Source organism: Erpetoichthys calabaricus, chromosome 4, assembly GCF_900747795.2.
Source record: "Erpetoichthys calabaricus chromosome 4, fErpCal1.3, whole genome shotgun sequence".
Lineage (NCBI taxonomy): Eukaryota > Metazoa > Chordata > Cladistia > Polypteriformes > Polypteridae > Erpetoichthys > Erpetoichthys calabaricus.
Window position 1 is genome coordinate 184,368,854 of NC_041397.2, and position 20,159 is coordinate 184,389,012.

Genomic DNA, 20,159 nt, shown 5'->3' on the forward strand with positions numbered 1-20,159 from the left:
GGTCATAACAGTTTCTGTACTTGCATTTTTCTGATGATTAGAAGTTTAAAAGATTTTTTTCATGTCAGGTTTCTCTTTTTGGACATAATCATTAATATTAATCTCAGGCACATTATTTAAGCTGTGAAACCTGGCTTGTCCTATGTTCTGTAACCCACACTCATTACTTTAAATAATCCTCATCTAGGCTACAACGACATTTTCTTAGTACATCAGTGATCTCCTTACTGTAAAGCAATTTGAATAGTGCCACATGTCCCATTTGTGCCCAATAGACCTTTTTTCCATCCCAAGCTTTAAACAAGTCAATTCTAACGATTTACTGAATCTTACCTACACTAAAGAATTACAAGGACACAATTTTATCTTCTTCTCCTGGTCTTTTAATCTATTTCTTTAAATATGTCATTCCAAACTTTCAGCCTGCCTTTATGGATATAATTCATTGCAATGCACACAGTGACTATTGGATCCACTTAGCCTGGTCCAGTAGCTTTTTGACACATGAACAAGATCTTCTATGTTTCTGCTAAGCATGACACTGTATATTCTAACACAAACCTTTGGATCAGTCCTACTTAGAGAAGCTGACGTCACTATTAGAAGATGGGCCAATTTCACGACAACAAATAATGAGAGTCTCACTCGTGTCTCACCAAGCACTTTCATCCATTTCTCTAATGCTCATAAGAACAATGTTGAGAATGTAGAACCTATCATCTTTGGAAAAAAACACATGGCTCAAAAAATCTTCCCTTCAAGAGGTATGGTCATCTAAAGCAGCAGTTTAAAACCAGGATTTGATGAGAAACAATGAAAAGTAAGATATAAAATAATGGGGTCATTCAAAACCAACCAAATACAGCAGTGCCATCACATATTCTCGGAGAATACTGTAGGCATCACCTGACTGATGCAAAGCTTGTGTAGCTCCTGGCCACTTCCCAACAACATTCCCATCCATGATATTTTGCACATATAGGGAAGGAAATCTGGGTATATTGGGAGAAGGATGTTAAAGATAGAGTTCCCGGGGCAAGGGGAAAAGAGGAAGGCCTAAGAGAAGGTTTATGGATGTGGTGAGAGAGGACATGCAGGTGATGGGTGTAACAGAACAAGATACAGAGGACAAAGATATGGAACAAGATGATCCGCTGTGGCAACCCCTAATGGGAGCAGCTGAAAGAAGAAGAAGAAGAAATTAAGGAAATCCATCCATCCATTTTACAAAACAGTAAATTCCAGAACAGGGACACGGATAATCCAGAGCCCCTCCCAGCAAGTATTGACTGCAAGGCAAAAACAATTCCTGGACAGGGCATCAGTCCATCAGTTTCTCTGTGCACAAAACCTTCTTTGATAGAGGGCCATATTATATAATACTATAAAAAGCTGAATTAGTTTGATGCAGGTTAGAGGTATAGAAAACAGATGCAAGCTGAAAGTCCTCTTAGCAGTTTATTATTGCAGCCACACATTCATCTTACAGCCCAAAAAAAACTGTTTTTCATTTTCTGCCTCCTCTATTCTCCTGCTGCCCTCACAGCTAATCACAACATAAAAAGTCCCACTGTTTAGGTAAATCTATCTGCAACCTTAAAACACAAAGAGCAGCCAGACACTTGTTAATGTATAATCACTGCATAAATTATTTAAATTATCAGTTTATCTGTAAAATACAATTCAACACTATGGTGCTTTGGCTGTTAGAGAACTTCAAACACTGGTAATGGAGCAGCATTCTGAGGAAGAACTCATTCCATTTTTACAAACAAAATTTTTTACTATTTCCTTCTTACTTACTTTGTAAATATATTTTAAATACTGTACCTTTCATTAACCTCTGAGGTGTGTCATTGCCTCTGTTGATATCTTAAACATACATCAAGTAGTAAAACAGTTTTCAGTCTACTGACATAATAAGAACCATACATATTCAACCACTCGAAAGGTTCTCAGCACCTCCTGAGCTACTGAGACCTTAAACCAATTCTCACACACATTTTCAAGTGTCACTCATTTTGTGGAAGAAGGTGAGATTCTTGCAAGCTCTTTTCACCAGTGAAAGGTGTTCAAGACCAACCGGATCTCTTCTTGTAAGGCACCTTAGAAAAACATCTAGCACTTTAGAAACTTCAGAGGTTATAATTCTGGGCTTTGTACTTCTTGGAATGTTTGTTGTTCAGTTTGAATGGCTGTACACTAACTGTACTGTTTATGCCAATGATGTTGCTAACTTGGTTGTCTGCAATGTGATACGTGATGTCATCACGCAGCCCCTTTATATACTCAGTGTTACGATCACAAATGAAAGAGCATGTGATCATGTACAAATCTGAAATGTTTCTAGTAGTGAAAAAAAAACAGGAACTGGAAGGTGCAAAAAACAGGACAGACAAAATAGGAATGAAATGTAAGGCTGAAGTCAGAAAACTAACAGATTAAATGAAAAGCAATTGTCAAGACAAAAATCACAAAACCAGAATCAAGGTAAGAAAAGCCTAGCAAAATTTTAAAAAAGCTCTCATACTAACCGTTCTTTTGACCGTAACTCACACTAAAGATTCATTTTGTTGCCTTCTTCTTGTGAGCAGCCATCAAATATAGGTGAAGCATGTTGACAAAGTGTGTTGTGTGATCTCTACAGCACATCACCAACAATAACCATAGCAACCATAAACAAGATGGCTTCCCCCATGAAACTGTACTACAAAGTGTCAGTGTGCTGATATCATCATCCTAAGGATAAAAATAACAGACAATACAGAAAATGTGTATACAAATTCCAAACATTATGAACATTAATTTGGTGGGTTTCTAAACACAGATTCACAACACTCTGCACCTGTATACTGGATTCTTTGATTACAAGAAGTCCCACACACTTTTGTGGTTTCATTTCCAATTGCATTTCTTCTTGCCTACCGTTGAGTGATTTTGTTTTTTGAGAGTTGGGTGGAAAGGGCACTTTCTTGAAATAACCACAAAATGTTGTTTAATGTTAATCCCAATCTGGTACTTTCAGGTTATGCAGCATTATCTGCAATGAATAAAACTATCATACACCTCTAAATCATTGATGTAACCTAAAAAGCATCTTTACTTTTCTTTATTTAAGGCAGTTGTCCTCTTTTCCATATAACATCTTGCACTGATAACACATATCCCTGACTTCATCTATGAGCATCTTGCTGTCTGGCCATATTATCCACAAATTTAGCTATATGCTTCTGTATGACTCTGACATCACCCATGAAGAGATTCCCTAAACTCCTATAAGCCATTAAACACGTTACAAAAAAGGATTGCGATACTGATAGCAAGAAGCTTAACAATACATTTGCTAAAGTCTAAAAACAAGTAATGTTATCAATTGTTAGGTGAAAATATTCCACTTTGAGCTTGAACTTTTTGCTTGTTTATTAAACGTCACTTTTGTTGTGTGTATTGGGTGTAATTGATTGACTTTGATTTGCTTTTTCCAATTTCATAACTCCAGCCTGTTAAGAGTCAATAAATTTGCCAGCTCCTTGGCCACCTCTGTTTTCCAGTCATGTTTTTGTTTCACAAATTAATACCCTTATTTGCCAGGTGTTCACAATAACTGGTAGATAAATATCTCTTAAATTCTGTAAGCTGATACAACTTTTGTTACCATAAGGGCACTTTAGTTTCACTACGTTTTTGATTGCTGATCTCAAAATGAATTCTGCACATTTATAATTTAAAATGTTTTAATTACACATTTTATTCTATTTACTATGGTAAAATAAAATTACTTAAACAAGGAACAAAAATGAATTACAATACACTGAACATTCCAACCGGTTATCTTTTCAAAACAACTTGTTTCAAGTATTAGATATATTTAATTAATCATTTTAATTTCTCAATAATTAAATATGGATCACCAGATATATTTTCATCCATTTAATATGTGGACTAACAATTAAAATGAGATTTACAAGCATGAATCTTGTCAAATTAAAAAAGGGCAAACACACTGAATTTTTTACCATTATCCCTAGGGAAGGCTGCTCTAACTATTTTACCCATTTGATCTTAAATAAACCATGAACAGCTATCAAGTTAATATTAAAGGCTCAAGGCTGCTTTCATTTAAACATGGTTTAAATTTACTTGGGTAAAACTTAAATTGTCTATTTTGGACAGAATGCAAAGCTACATATATGTTTTTATTCCTTTATATACATATACTATAAAAAATATTGTACCATGATTTTAAAAAATAAAAAGTAGAACTTTCTAAACATAAGTTAAATGCATCAAACACACTGCTTACTATTACTGCTTACTTTCAAACAACAGACTCTGTTCATCAGCTATATACTTAACATTTACAGTAATTTGTACCCTTGTACTGATTTTGACTTACTTTTTAAATGTTTCCAAAAAATAAATTACATTACCATGATTGTCACTGAAAAGCAGAACATCAAACATTTTCTTAGCATACATGCATGCGCTTGCCTCTGACAAGACAGCAGAAAAAACATGCAATGCTGTCTCACATGCAATGGCAAGGCATTGTCAAACTGTATTGTCTATATTTTCACAAAGCTAGAATAAGAAGACAATTGGATTTTTAGTTAAATATGAACTGCCAGTCAAAAGTCTGGCTAGAGCCAGAAATTTTCATGTTTTGGTAAAAAAAATTATACAATTTTTTTTATCAAGGTATAATTAAAGTATATATATTGTCACGCTTGGGTCACAGATTTGCACAGAAACACAGGAGATTGTAGAGACAGGAACTTTATTCAAACACTGCAAACAAACATATGTCTCTTTCAAAAGTTTAAACATGCTCCTTGACGAGACAGAGATGACAGTTCCGTCTCTCAATGCAAACATATCTTCCTCGTCATAAGGGTGCGCATCAGGAGCAGGACCCCCAACAGGAGCAGAGCATGTACGGAGGAGAGAGAGAGAGCGAGACAGAGAGACAAGCAATCAACTAACAAGGACAGGTGCGGTTAAGGCTTTTAAGTATGCAAAGCGGCATGCGAAAAGCCTATCACGCGACAGAGTGGCCGCAAGTAAGCCAGCAATATAAAGGTAGCCTATCAGCATTTTTAAGAGAGGTTTTTTAAGGAGCATCCGTGTCATTTAGGGGGTACATTCAACCCCCCTGCTCACAATATATTTTGGCAAAGGCGCCATATAGGCGTCGACCTGACACAGACTGACAGAGGAGGCACGTGTAAAAATGAACAAAAAGATTTTATTTTTGTCTTCAGCCATGGGGCACGTCTTCCCCGTGTCCCATAGGCCCTACACAGTCCCCAAAACACACCAAAAGAAAAACACCCAAAAACACTCTTCTTCCTCCACTCCTCCCAGGCAGCTTTGTCCTCCTCCTCCCGACTCTGGCACCCTGAGTAGTGGCCGCAGGCTCCTTTTATAGCCCTCTCAGAAGTGCTCCAGGTGGTAATTGGCCTAATTAGGCTGCACTTCTAGGTGTGGCTGCATTCCAGCCCACACGGGGTCATTAAGCAGTGCACCTGTGGCCCCGACATAACCCAGAAGGGCTGCCACCACGCGTTCCGTGGGACGTAGTGTGCATCCTATGGCTGCTCCCCCGGTCCCAGTGTCAAATATATATGTATATAAGATCACCAGTGTTTCTAAAGGCTATTACTGATTGAAATGACTGATTTTTAATTTATTATGCACATATAACTGCAAAACCCCATTTTAAGCAGCCATTCTTTCTGTGTTCTAATGGTTAATTCCCTTAACTTATCCTTAATTATTCATGTTTAAATTGGTTATTAGAGAAACCTTTGTAATTGTATTACCAATTACTTGGGTTACAAGGTGCTAGCACTCCTAAAGTTCAGTTCAGGGCTCAGAAGTGGCCAAAATGGCACAATATTTTCAACAAACATGCCAATCATGTTTGTTTTTTGCACAACAAAGATTATTCCAATGTGACAGAAATAGAATACTTCATACAAAGATATCTATTACTGTCTTGAAAATAGAGGAAAAACTAGATCTAAGCAGAATATAAAAAGAAGGGGAAGGCCCAGATGCTCAGCTGCATAAGAGGAAATGTACATCAGTCCCCTCAGTTTGAGAAACAAACACCTTACAGGTCCTCAGCTGGTTTCTAGAAACACAGTATGAAACACTGCCAGTACTGCAGAAATTACATTGAAAGAACCATGGAAAGCTGGAAAAATTAGATTATCATGACTAGGTTGACTTTGCTATTAACATTTTGAGAATTTGTTAAATTACTAGGCCAGTTAACTGCTGATTAAATTTTTGTACAAGATCTCCATCAACTAGGACATCAGTAGGGCAGTGGCCCATATGCCGTGAATGCAGTGATAACACTGCCACCAAAACATAGAAACTAGAAAATAATGGTCCAATTCAAAGCATAACCTGGATAGGATCAAAAACATGCAGCAAAAGGGCTCCCCAGGACTGAACTTGGGAAAAATTATGAAAAAAACATATATGTATTGCCTTTTAAATTATAATAATAACATTATGTGTGATGTCAGCTGGCACCTGTCTTTCCTTGCTCGTTCCATACATTGAGCAAGAATTGTGGACTACAGGCATCTATGGCATGCATGTTTTGTATAAATAATGATAATAATAATAATAGTCCTAAAGCTACATTTGCAAATAATAATAGTACTGGTTGGATTAACATGTTATTATTGACATTATTAATAGTGCATTTACAATTACTTATACTCAAGTAATATGTTAAACCTGTTGTTATTACAGTATTTGAAAATATTACTTATGCGTGCTGTTGAAAGAAAAGCACATCTGAATATTTAAATGACATGCATCTTATGATACAAATGTAAACATTTATTGAATATTAAATAACCTTAGAATTATTATGTTTGTAGCACTCTATGCCCGCATATGTTATAATGTCAATGTTTTACAACATTCCTTTTGCTTTGCAATCTTAACTGAGGGCAAATATTAATTTAATGGGTGACTTCTGAGGCCACAGTAAACTCAGTCATGACAGCCACAACACCCTGAAATTCTCATCAGTGAACAAGAAGCAAAGTAGTTTATGAAGCCCACCACATTTACCACTACCTCAGAATTTAAATCACTGTGTCTAGATTGAAAGATCACTCTGAGTTTTTCATAAAGAAGGGTTGTAGATGCCTATGGGTCTGGAAAAGTATTTTAAAAGTTGTCCAAAATGTAAGAAATGAACCATTCCACTATCCAGATGCATAAATCTGTGCGAACGCCAACTTCCACGTCCTTCCGCTCCATAAATCCCAGTCAGCATGAAAAGTAACGCAAGTACGCGCGCCTGCTGCCCCACCCCAACTCCTCCCAGAATTACGCCTCTTTGAATATGCAAATCAATATAAATAGCCCTTAAGTTCAACGTTCAGTGAAAAGGCAATGGGAAAAACATGGGGGAAAATAGAAGAATTTCAGCGAATACCAAGTGGAGGCAAGGAAAAATGTACTATTTGTTGGTTTAAACAGTAGTAGCGAGTGACATAGAGTGTCGGAGAAACTCGAAAGCTCAAGTTCACAAAGTCGCACAATGCCCGAAATAAAAAATAAGTTGTCAGATATCAAAATCGGCATGAAAAGGTGAGTCGTAGCCCACTGTCTGAGTGTCATATGAAAGCTTATTTGAGTACAGAGAAAAGAAAAAAAAATAGAGGTACAGTGAGAAAAAAGCTCGAAATATCAACTTCAGTCTCGAAATTTCCACATTAATCACATAGTTTATTTTTTCATTAAAGTAGAACATCATAAACTTCATCTTTAAATCGTTTGATTTACTAGTTTCTCAAATGCCATCATAACTAAAGTAGCATGTTAAATGCTTTGTTTTGTATGTGTTCTTCTACGTGCTCTATGTGTGTGAATCACTATGTGCTTCTTAAACGGGCTTTCTCTTCCTCCAACAGGACACAGAATCCATTCCATTCGTGATATTACAACTCTCTGAATAATTAAAATACTGAGATATATACTTGATATCATTTTCATGATGATAGGAGTTAAAGCATGTTGTTAAACATGGGAACACAGTGGCGCAGTGATAGTGACGAGCTTGCACCCTGTCCAGAGATTGTTCCTGCCTCCCGCAAGATGCTTGCTGTGCTGTGCGCGACATTCAATGAAATAATTTATTGCAGCAGTACTGTCTCTTTCAAACGTATTAACCTCCAATTCCTGTCCTTCCTTTTCTTTCTCCAAGTAACCAATCGCCACACAGGTGGCGCAGTGGTAGTGCTGCTGCTTTGCAGTAAGGAGACTGTGGAAGATTGTGGGTTCGCTTCCCAGTTCCTCCCTGTGTGGATAGTGCTTTGAGTACTGAGAAAAGCGCTATATAAATATAATGAATTATTATTATCTCTGTAATAGATGTCAAGCCATCTGTAAGCTTAGAATGCCGATTCTTCAAAACTTTTAAGGAACATTAAAATATCTTCATAGTACAGTAATTCCTCGCTATATCGCGCTTCGACTTTCGCGGCTTCACTCTATCGTGGATTTTATATGTAAGCATATTTAAATATATATCACAGATTTTTTGCTGGTTCGCGGATTTCTGCGGACAATGGGTCTTTTAATTTCTGGTACATGCTTCCTCAGTTGGTTTGCCCAGTTGATTTCATACAAGGGACACTATTGGCAGATGGCTGAGAAGCTACCCAACCAAAGCGCGTATTACATATTAAATAAAACTCCTCAAATATATTGTGAGCACGGGGGCTGTTCGCACCCCTAGAGGATACGGCCGCTCCTCAAAAAATGCTGAAAGATTACCTTCACATTGCTCCCTTCCTTGCTGGGCTTACATGTGGCTGCTTTGTGAAGTGATATGCTTCCCGCACGGTGCTTTGGATACTTAAAAGATCAAACAGCACGTATTGATTTTTGATTGTTTGCTTTTCTCTCTCTCTCTCTTGCTCTGACATTCTCGGCTCCTGACGGAGGGGGTGTGAGTAGGGGGGCTGTTCGCACCCCTAGACGATACGGACGCTCGTCTAAAAATGCTGAAAGATTATCTTCACATTGCTCCCTTCCATGCAGCTGCTTTGTCAAGCAACATGCTTCCCGCACGGTGCTTCGCATACTTAAAAGCTCGAACGGCACGTATTGATTTTTGATTGTTAGTTTTTCTCTGTTTCTCTCACTCTCTCTGACATTCTCTGCTCCTGACGGAGTGGGTGTGAGCAGAGGGGCTGTTCGCACACTGGCCTAGAGGATACGGACGCTCCTCTAAAAAATACTGAAAGACTACCTTCACATTGCTCCCTTCCTTGCAGCTGCTTTGTCCGGCGGTGCTTTGCATACTTAAAAGCCAAACAGCCCTATTGATTTTTGGATGTTTGCTTTTTTCTCTCTCTCTCTCTGATATTCTCTGCTCCTGACGCGCACTCCTTTGAAGAGGAAGATATGTTTGCATTCTTTTAATTGTGAGACGGAACTGTCATCTCTGTCTTGTCATGGAACACAGTTTAAACTTTTGAAAAAGAGACAAATGTTTGTTTGCAGTGTTTGAGTAAAGTTCCTGTCTCTCTACAACCTCCTGTGTTTCTGTGCAAATCTGTGACCCAAGCATGACAATATAAAAATAACCATATAAACATATGGTTTCTACTTCACGGATTTTCACCTTTAGTGGAGGGTTCTGGAACGCAATCCCCGCGATCGAGGAGGGATTACTGTACATGTTTAATTATTCTATCCATCTATCCTTCCATTGTTGCGCCAGCCCCAGCAAGAATACAGCATGAGGAAGTAACAATTCCTGAATGGGCACCAGCTCGTCGCTAGCGCTGTGACACTGTGTCCTCTCATGTTTACTTTATGTTACTTTATGTTAACGTTTTATCTCTATAATGTTATCTAAAAAATTATATTGTCATCATATGTAAATACGTGCTTTATAAAGTGGCTCAGGTTGTGCAATATTATAACTGTCGCAAGTTTACAGTGAGGTAATTGTACTAATAAATGCAAGCAGTTCTACAAGGAGCACTTGATGGACTGATTGAGTACATTTATACTTCTTGGGATGAAACTGTTTCTGAACCGCGAGGTCCGTACAGGAAAGGCTCTGAAGCATTTGTTGTATGAGAGCAGTTCAAATAGCGCATGGCTGAGGCAGTGTGTGCTTGATGCTGTATACCAATAATTCTCTTTCCGATCAGCTGCTGTAGAGCTGTGATTCCACACTCAGATACAGTGGGATAAATAGTTTGAGTGGTGCATTGAGAGTAACAATGCTAAAGCAGCTATGGTATTTGGAATAGTTTGGCCATTCCATGGACCATTATATTGTTACAGGTTAATTACAATCAGATGCCTTAAACTAATAAACAATGTGCGGTTAATTTCATTGTATTTGAGCCATGTATTAAAGCTGTGTCAGGGATGTGGATCTGAAAAAGAAAGGGAAACCACACTGGAACAAAAGCACTGCTTTGACGCTGGGTGCCGCTAGTTTGCAAAACTGAGAGGAGAACTTGGATACGCCAAGCATTTACCCGGTGTGAAAATGTGTGTGGCTTTACGCCAAGTTTAGGTTTTATACATCGCAGTTTGAGCATGGAAATGGGAGTATGCAACATTTTTGTGCATACGCATCGTTTATACATGAGGCCCCAGGACTTCTGGAACAATGTGCTCTAGACAAACAAGGTAGAGATACCATTATTTAGTCACAGTACAAGAAGACCTGTTTGGTGAAAACCAAACACAGCCATATGTCAGGAAGAACCTGATACCAGCTGTAAAGCATGGTGGTGGAAATGTTGTGGTTGGGGCTGCTTGGCTGCATCAGGGCCTGGGCAGCTCACCCTCATAGAATCCACAATGAATTCTTCATCGTACCAGAAGGTGCTTGAGAATAATGTGAGACCATCTGTCAGAAGAATGAAACTCCACTGAAAATGGACCTTGCAACATGCCAAAGACATGTTGCAAGGTCCATTTTCAGTGGAGTTATTGTCTTTTTTTCACCTGCATTATTATCATTCTTTAATTTAATATTATTTATTGTATCAGTATGCTGCTGCTGGGAAATGTGAATTTCCCATTGGGATTAATAAAGTATCTATCTATCTATCTATCTATCTATCTATCTATCTATCTATCTATCTATCTATCTATCTATCTATCTATCTATCTATCTATCTATCTATCTATCTGAACATACTATACAATTAGATCCACCAAAGAATGGTTGAAAAGAAAGAAGAAGAACTGTCTGATGATGAATGACACTGAGATCTGAATCCCATTAAGATGCCCTTAGGGGTCTGAAACAGGCTACACACGTAAGGCAACCCTAAATGTTCTGCAATAGAAGGAATTCTGCAAAAATAAGCCCCAGCTGATATCAGAATCTGCTAGACAGATATAAGAAACACTTAACTGAAGTTGTTTCTTCAAAAGAGGATAATGCCAGCTATTTGAGCTATTCTCCCCAAATGGCAATAGTATATCTGTTCATTTTTCATTGAATAATTTTCTTATTTTTTTCCAACTATATCACCTTTATCCTAGGATACTATTTAATTGAGTACAAACTCTTACTTTGTCCACATATGTTTTAAAAAAAAAAACCTTTCTTGGGATATACTTACTTTCTCACATGACTGTGTAATGTTTAAAAAAACAATTAAAATAATATAACTTGACAGATCTTTTTTATAGTAATATGGGTCTATTTCAACACAGTCTTCATTAGAAACATGATGGCAAAGTATTGTTTTTAAAGTGGTTGATTTTAAAAGAACTATCTGAAACACACTGCTATTAGACTGAATTACAAATGCCTTTATACTGATACTAATATACTTTTGGACAACCCTAGGTATCACTTCAATTTCTATCTAATGGATCAAAGTGACAAGAACTCAATAAAGGTTTATGTTTCTGCCTCAGTTATTTCAAATTGTATGGCGAAGATGCCTGTTACAATTTTTATCTCATCAACAAACTCTGATTGACATTTGGAGTTTTATATAATTACACTCCTACATTCTGAAAGAAACAGCATACCTATTATACAAGAGGATGCACAAGGATTTTTTATAGAAAATGGCCATCAAACAATTTTTAAGATTTCATTAAACTGAAAGAAATATTATGAAAGAATGTTAAGATTTATTTACTAAAAATAATAGATTTAAATCTATAGTAAGTATACATAATGAGATACAATTTCCACTTGAGCAAATTTTGTACAGGAAAAAATAAACTGAGCAAGGCAAACTGAGACAATGTGTAGTGTAACCATATAATAAAGAAATATTCAAAATGCTGAAGTTTCATTGATATTAGGATTGTGTTGCCTTCTTTACTAAAGTTTTAGACGTGCTCTCTAAATTAGGAAAATATAATTCCTATACTACAATCTGGTATAAAACAGATTTTGAATGTATTTAATAATGAAAAAATCAGTCCTGTTGTTTATCAAAAACGCTAACAGAACTCAGAAATTGTAGTTGTTTATTTGTTCTGGTTTAGAAAATCTTTAATTTTTCAACTGCAAACTATTTATAATAAATTTTAATTATTTTGCTTAAACGAACCAAGATGAACTGAAATTACTGGACTTTAATTACAGGTATTGCAACCTTCTTTCTTGTACATTTTTCCTGTGTTGTAATAGTCTGTGTTAATTGGTTTACAACATAATGGTGGAGGGGAAAGTAGGCAAGCACATACCACAGAACTTACCTTAATTAATTTATATCCTGGGAACAGATGGATGCCATAGGAACAGGAATTACCAAATTAGTTTACAGACTGGGAAAGAAAGTAGTGCGGAGGTACTTAAAAAATCAAACACTTTGAACAGTGTCATTCAATATCAGGACGAAATAGCCAGTCAAATGTGTGCAATGTCACATGTCCCAAAACACTATGTTTGTATTTTAACATAAAAAATGTTCATCTGATGGACCAGAAGAAGAAGAAAAAAAACATGAATGTCAGAGATTAAGAGACGTGATTGGGATGTCAGAAAACGCAACCTATGAATAACATTAATCAATAAATCTTAGATCGCCCAAAACAATATCACCCCTTGACACTTTTGAATTTCAGTAAGTTTTTTGTAAGATTTTATTTATCCAGACTTTGCTACCTATTTGATTTTCTATTATATTCTATCTGGTGTTGTTATACATTTGTAAGTACCATGTTGCTTTTATATTTTCTAGACTTTGTCTTTTATCTAGAGGGATTGACAAAATAAATGGGCACCAGGTGTGAGTTCAATTGCTACTTTCATATTCAAAGGATTTATCAAGGCTGTGGACTCCTCAATAATTACAACAACTGTGATAAAAGAAATACATTGTATGGTTAGTATGTAGCATTTAACCAAATGAGTTGTACTTTTACAACTCAAAGACACATGATATCCTATATGGTGTTCCACTAGGCTCTATTCTGGGTCCGCTGCTTTTCTCAATCTACATGCTTCCATTAGGTCAGATTATCTCAGGGCACAACGTGAGCTACCACAGCTATGCTGATGACACACAGCTGTATTTATCAATGGCACCTGATGATCCCGATTCTCTTGATTCGTTAACACAACGTCTTACTTGTATTTCTGAACGGATGAATAGTAACTTTCTAAAGCTAAATAAAGAGAAAACTGAAATTTTAGTGATTGGCAATAATGGATACAGTGAGGCTATTTGAAACAAACTGGATGCATTAGGATTAAAAGTCAAGACGGAGGTAAAAAGTTTAGAGGTAACCGTTGACTGTAATCTGAATTTTAAATCACATATTCATGAGACCACTAGGACAGCATTTTTTCACTTAAGAAACATAACAAAAGTTAGACCTCTTATATCATTGAAAGATGCTGAGAAATTAGTTCACGCTTTTGTTTTCAGTCGACTAGATTACTGTAACGCACTCCTCTCAGGACTATTCAAAAAAGACATAAATCGTTTGCAACTAGTGCAGAATGCAGCTGCTAGAATCCTAACTAGGAAAAGAAAATCCAAGCACATTTCTCCAGTTTTGATGTCACTACACTGGTTACCTGTGTCATTCAGGATTGACTTTAAAATTCTGCTTATGGTTTATAAAGCCTTAAATAATCTTGTCCCATTTTATATATCGGAATGTCTGACATCTTATATTCCAAATCGTAACCTTAGATCCTCAAATGAGTGTCTCCTTAGAATTCTAAGAGCAAAACTTAAAAGAAGTGGTGAGGCGGCCTTCTGCTGTTATGTACCTAAGATCTGGAATAGCCTACCAATAGGAATTTGCCAGGCTAATACAGTGGAGCATTTTAAAAAACTGCTAAAAACACATTATTTTAACATGGCTTTCTCATAACTTCACTTTAACTTAATCCTGATACTCTGTATATCCAATTCATTATAATAACTATTCATGGTGGCTCTAAAATCCGCACTAACCCCTACTCTCTCTTCTGTTTCTTTTTCTGGTTTCTTTGTGGTGGCGGCTTGCGTCACCACCATCTACTCAAAGCACCAACATTGATGGATTAAAAGCCAGAAGTCTGCATGACCATCATCATCAAGTCCTTCTGTGAGAACCTTAAATACAAAGAGGACTACAGTGATCCCTCGCTATATCGCGCTTCGCCTTTCGCGGCTTCACTCCATCGCGGATTTTATATGTAAGCATATTTAAATATATATCGTGGATTTTTTGCTGGTTCGCGGATTTCTGCGGACAATGGGTCTTTTAATTTCTGCTACATGCTTCCTCAGTTGGTTTGCCCAGTTGATTTCATACAAGGGATGCTATTGGCAGATGGCTGAGAAGCTAGATTGCTTACTTTTCTCTCTCTCTTGCGCTGACTATCTGTGATCCTGACGTAGGGGGATTGAGCAGGGGGGCTGTTCGCACACTTAGATGATACGGATGCTCGTCTAAAAATGCTGAAAGATTATCTTCACGTTGCTATCTTTTGTGCAGCTGCTTCCTGAAACGACATGCTGCACAGTGCTTCGCATACTTAAAAGCTCGAAGGGCACGTATTGATTTTTGACTGAAAAACAAACTCTGTCTCTCTCTCTCTCTCTCTCTCTCTCTCTCTCCCTGCTCCTGACGGAGGGGGTGTGAGCTGCCGCCTTCAACAGCTTTGTGCCGCGGTGCTTTGCATACTTAAAAGCCAAACAGCCCTATTGATTTGTTTGCTAGAGATTGTTTTTTCTATCTATGTGACATTCTGTGCTCCTGACACGCACTCCTTTGAAGAGGAAGATATGTTTGCATTCTTTTAATTGTGAGACAGAACTGTCATCTCTGTCTTGTCATGGAGCACAGTTTAAACTTTTGAACAAGAGACAAATGTTTGTTTGCAGTGTTTGAATAACGTTCCTGTCTCTCTACAACCTCCTGTGTTTCTGCGCAAATCTGTGACCCAAGCATGACAATATAAAAATAACCACATAAACATATGGTTTCTACTTTGCGGATTTTCTTATTTTGCGGGTGGCTCTGGAACGCAACCCCCGCGATGGAGGAGGGATTACCGTATTTCATTTTTTATTAGGTAGAATGCCCAGAGGGGACTGGGTGGTCTCATGGCATGGAACCCCTGAAGATTTTATTTTTTTCTCCAGAGTTTTTTTTGTTTTTTCTGTCCTCACTGGCCATTGGACCTTACTCTTATTGTATGTTAACTAATGTTGTCTCATTTAAATTTCTTACTTTGTCTTTTATTTTTCTTTTCTTCATTATGTAAAGCACTTCAAGCTACTTTTTTGTATGAAAATGTGCTATATAAATAAATGTTGTTGTTGTTGTTGTTTTATGTGTGTTATGATGACACCTGCATGTTTGTTAGAACTGTTGATTGTGAATCCCTATATAGAGAATCTTATGCAGAATATTCCAGTGACTGGCAATTGGCACCACTCAAGACTTTGTCTGGATAGTATCGCTTTGTGTATGTGTTGTGGGAAACAGCCCGGACACAGACAGGTAGACATCATTAAAAGCACCACAACACGTTTATTTACAGGAATATTTACAAGTGAAACACAGCACACACCCCACTTTCACCCCCAAAGTCCAGGCCTGTCACAATGCCTTCCTAGGTCCGCCCCCACTCCTCTCCTCTCCTCCCGAGCTCTGTCTTTCTTCCTCCTGATTCCAGCCATCAAATGGAGGGAGGCGGCCCCTTTTATACACACCTGGATGTGCTCCAGGTGCCTCCCAATGAGCGCCAGCCAGCACTCCCTGGTGTGGCGGAAGTGCCGGCTGTGTACCTGGAAGCACTCCGGGTGTCCCTGGTCTTCTTCCCCCCAGCACAATGTGCTCAGTGGAAGTGCTGAGGGCCAGGGCTCCTCAGGCATCGGGGTGCCCCCTGGCAGAGACCACAGGCAAATGTGACAAATGTGTAAAGCATAAACCAAGCAGTCAGTATGCATGTATCTCCCTTAAAAGACATGTTTACTGTCTGCTGCTCTTTTCCATAATGGTAAATTATGCACAAGTACTATCACCAACAGGGGGTTTCCAATTTTGGGGGAAGCTGACTTTTGCACATCTTATTCTGATTATATCTGAAGGCTGCATAAATGTCTATTTGCTATCTATCTAATAGTGGTATTCATCAAGACTGGTTATTACTAACCATTTTACTTTTTTTATTGTGTCATCTCTGCCAAGCAACTCTTCCTGCCCAGTAAAGTATGATATCAATTCAACATGAGACTGTCAAATGATTCTGCCACAATTATAAATAACAGTGTTATGTACTGTACTATTAAATGACCATGGTGGTGCAAGGTGGCCTGTTGGTTAAGGTTAACCAAAGTCTGACTTAATACCTATGACCGTGGGAGCCATAAGTACTGTATGTCATCTGGGGCCTCATGTATAAATGGTTGCGTACGCACAAAAATGTTGCGTACTCCCTTTTCCACGCTCAAATCGGGATGTATAAACCTAAACTTGCCGTAAAGCCACGCACATTTCCACGCTACCTAAATGCTTGGCGTACACAAGTTCTCCACTCAGTTTTGCAAACTGGTGCCATCCAGCGTTAAAGCAGTGCTACTGTTCCTGTGTGGTTTCGCTTTCTTTTTAGATCCACATCCCTGACACAGCTTTTTACATATACACTGAAATTAACCGCATATTGTTTATCAGTTTAAGGCATCTGATTGTAATTAACCTGTAACAATATAATAGTCCACGGAATAGCAAAACTATTCCAAATACCATAGCTGCTTTAGCGTTGTTACTCTCACTGCACCTTCTTCTTCTTTCAGCTGCTCCTGTTAGGGGTTGTCACAGTGGATCATCTTTTTCCATATTACTCTCACTGTATCACTTGGAGTATTTATATCACTGTATCTGCTCTACAGCAGCTGATTGGAAAGAGAATTATCAGTATACAGCATCAAGCACACGCTGCCTCAGCCATGCTGTCTATTTGAACTGCTCTCATACAGCAAACGCTTTAGAGCTTTTCCTGTACTGATCTCGTGGCTCAGAAACAGTTTCATCCAAGAACTATAAACGCAATCAATCAGTCCATCAAGTGCTCATTGTAGAACTGTTTGTATTTATAAGTACAATTACCTCACTGTAAACTTGCGATACAGTTATAATATTGCACAACCTGGGCCACTTTATAAAGCACGTATTTACATATGATGATGATATCATTTTTAAAATGAAATGCAGCAAAATATGTTTATTACATTATACAGATAAAATGTTAACATCATTTAAATCTATACTAATAAAAGGCAAAGCCCTCACTCACTCACTCACTAACTCACTCACTCACTCACTCACTGACTCACTCATCACTAATTCTCCAACTTCCCGTGTAGGTGGAAGGCTGAAATTTGGCAGGCTCATTCCTTACAGCTTACTTACAAACGTTAGGCAGGTTTCAGTTCGAAATTCTACGCGTAATGGTCATAACTGGAACCTCTTTTTTGTCCATATACTGTAATAGACTGCAGCTTGATGGCCGTGGGAGGCAGAGTTGCATATTGCGTCATCACGCCTCCCACGTAATCACGTGAACTGACTGTGAACGCAGTACGTAGAAAACAAGGAAGAGCCCCAAAGAGCGCTGAAGAAAACATTCATTACACAATTGAGAAGGCAGCAAAACAATAAGAAGCGAGCGAGTGATGCATACAAGCATATTCATAAGTGCAGCTACTGCGGAAACAAAGCACAGTGTAAACCGTAAGTTTAAATTAAGTTTATAGAAACGCTCCCGCTGCCGTTTGCAATACCATATTCGCAACATACAAGTTTAATGAGAAGACACAAGGTATAAACGAGACTTTGGATCACTTTGTAACGGAGTTAAAATTGCTGTAGCGAGAAACTTTTAAGTGCCAGGTCTTAGCTAACATTAAATAAAGCCGTGGACATGAGCCCCAAAGAGCACTGAAGAAAACATTCATTACACAATTGAGAAGGCAGCGAAACAATGAGAAGCGAGCGAGTGACGCATACAAGCATATTCATAAGTGCAGCTACTGCGGAAACAAAGCACGGTGTAAACCGTAAGTTTAAATTAAGTTTATAGAAACGCTCCCGCTGCCGTTTGCAATACCATATTCGCGACATACAAGTTTAATGAGAAGACACGAGGTATAAACGAGACTTTGGATCACTTTGTAACGGAGTTAAAATTGCTGTAGCGAGAAACTTTTAAGTGCCGGGTCTTAGCTAACATTAAATAAAGCTGTGGACATCGCAACATCACACAAGAGAGCAACTCACGTGAACTGACTGAACGCAGCACGAGTGATCACTTCGATGAATCAAACCTGTTCAAAAAACACATTACACAATTGATAATGTAGGAAAAGAATATGAAGCGACTGACGCATACAGACATATTCATGAGTGCAGGTACTTCGGAAACAAAGCACCGTGTAAACCTAAAGTTTAAATTAAGTTCATAGACCTACAAAAGGTTGCCATTGATTTGAGGCAAGATTGCTTTTCTCCTGTACAACTATACGTTGCATTCTCAACAGTAAGCTTGCACGGCTTGGTCATATTACAACCGGAGTGCTGAACTAACAACGTGGTATACAAAGTGAACTATAACAATCGTAATAAACGAACAATAAAACAGCGGAGAACCCGTGGATTAAATAAAAAGGCTGCTTCCTCGGCGAAGCAAGGAAAAAGGATGACCTTATATGGCATTCGTTTATGCGCCTTATATGAGCAGGCAGTCAGCTAAAGAAGGGAATCAATAAATAACTATAATCGTAATAAACGAACAAAAAATATCGGAGAATCCGCGGACTACATAAAGGAAATGGGTACCTGAACAGAAAAGTGAGTCTCAAATAGCTACTCAAAACTATATCAATCGTAATAAACGAACAATAAAACAATACAGAACCGCTAAGCAAGGAGAAAGGACGGCCTTATATGGCGTTCATTTATAAAACAGCGGAGAGGCTGTATAAAGGCAGCTTCACAAAAAAACAGATCCTTAACAAATTGTTATTGGTATATTTTTGGTATATTTGTCTTTTCTTCTTAATAAAAATTTAAAAGCAGTACTTCGCCACTGCGAAGCGCTGGGATTTGGCTATATATATTTATATATTTATATATATATGTAGATATGTATATATATTTATATATGTGAATGTATGTATGTATATATGTATGTCTATATATATATATATATATATATATGTAGATATGTATATATATATGTGTATATATATGTAGATATGTATATATATATATGTAGATATGTAAATATGTATATGTATATATATATGTGTCTGTATGTGTGTATATATATATATATATATATATATATATATGTGTGTGTGTGTGTATGTATGTATGTATGTGTGTATATATATATGTATGTGTATGTATGTATGTGTATATGTATATATGTATATGTGTGTGTGTATGTATGTGTGTATATGTATGTGTATATATATGTTGATCTGTGTATATATATATATATATATATGTATATATATATGTGTATATGTATATCCATATATATATATATATATATATATATATATGTATATGTAGATATGTGTATATGTAGATATGTATATATATGTATATATGTATATGTATATATATGTTTACATAACCTCTTTAACACACTACGTCTCCGCTGCGAA

General features: G+C 37.4%; 1 protein-coding gene across 1 annotated transcript in view; it reads right to left on the reverse strand.

Moving 5' to 3' along the window:
* The window catches only part of LOC114650417 (gamma-aminobutyric acid type A receptor subunit gamma3), a 1,188,096-nt gene that overhangs the window by 322,956 nt on the left and 844,981 nt on the right, over positions 1-20,159 (reverse strand). Inside the window, exon 8 of the mRNA XM_051927200.1 lies at positions 12,591-12,608. Within this exon, the coding sequence (XP_051783160.1) occupies positions 12,591-12,608 (18 nt within the window). The remainder of the gene's footprint in view (positions 1-12,590; positions 12,609-20,159) is intronic.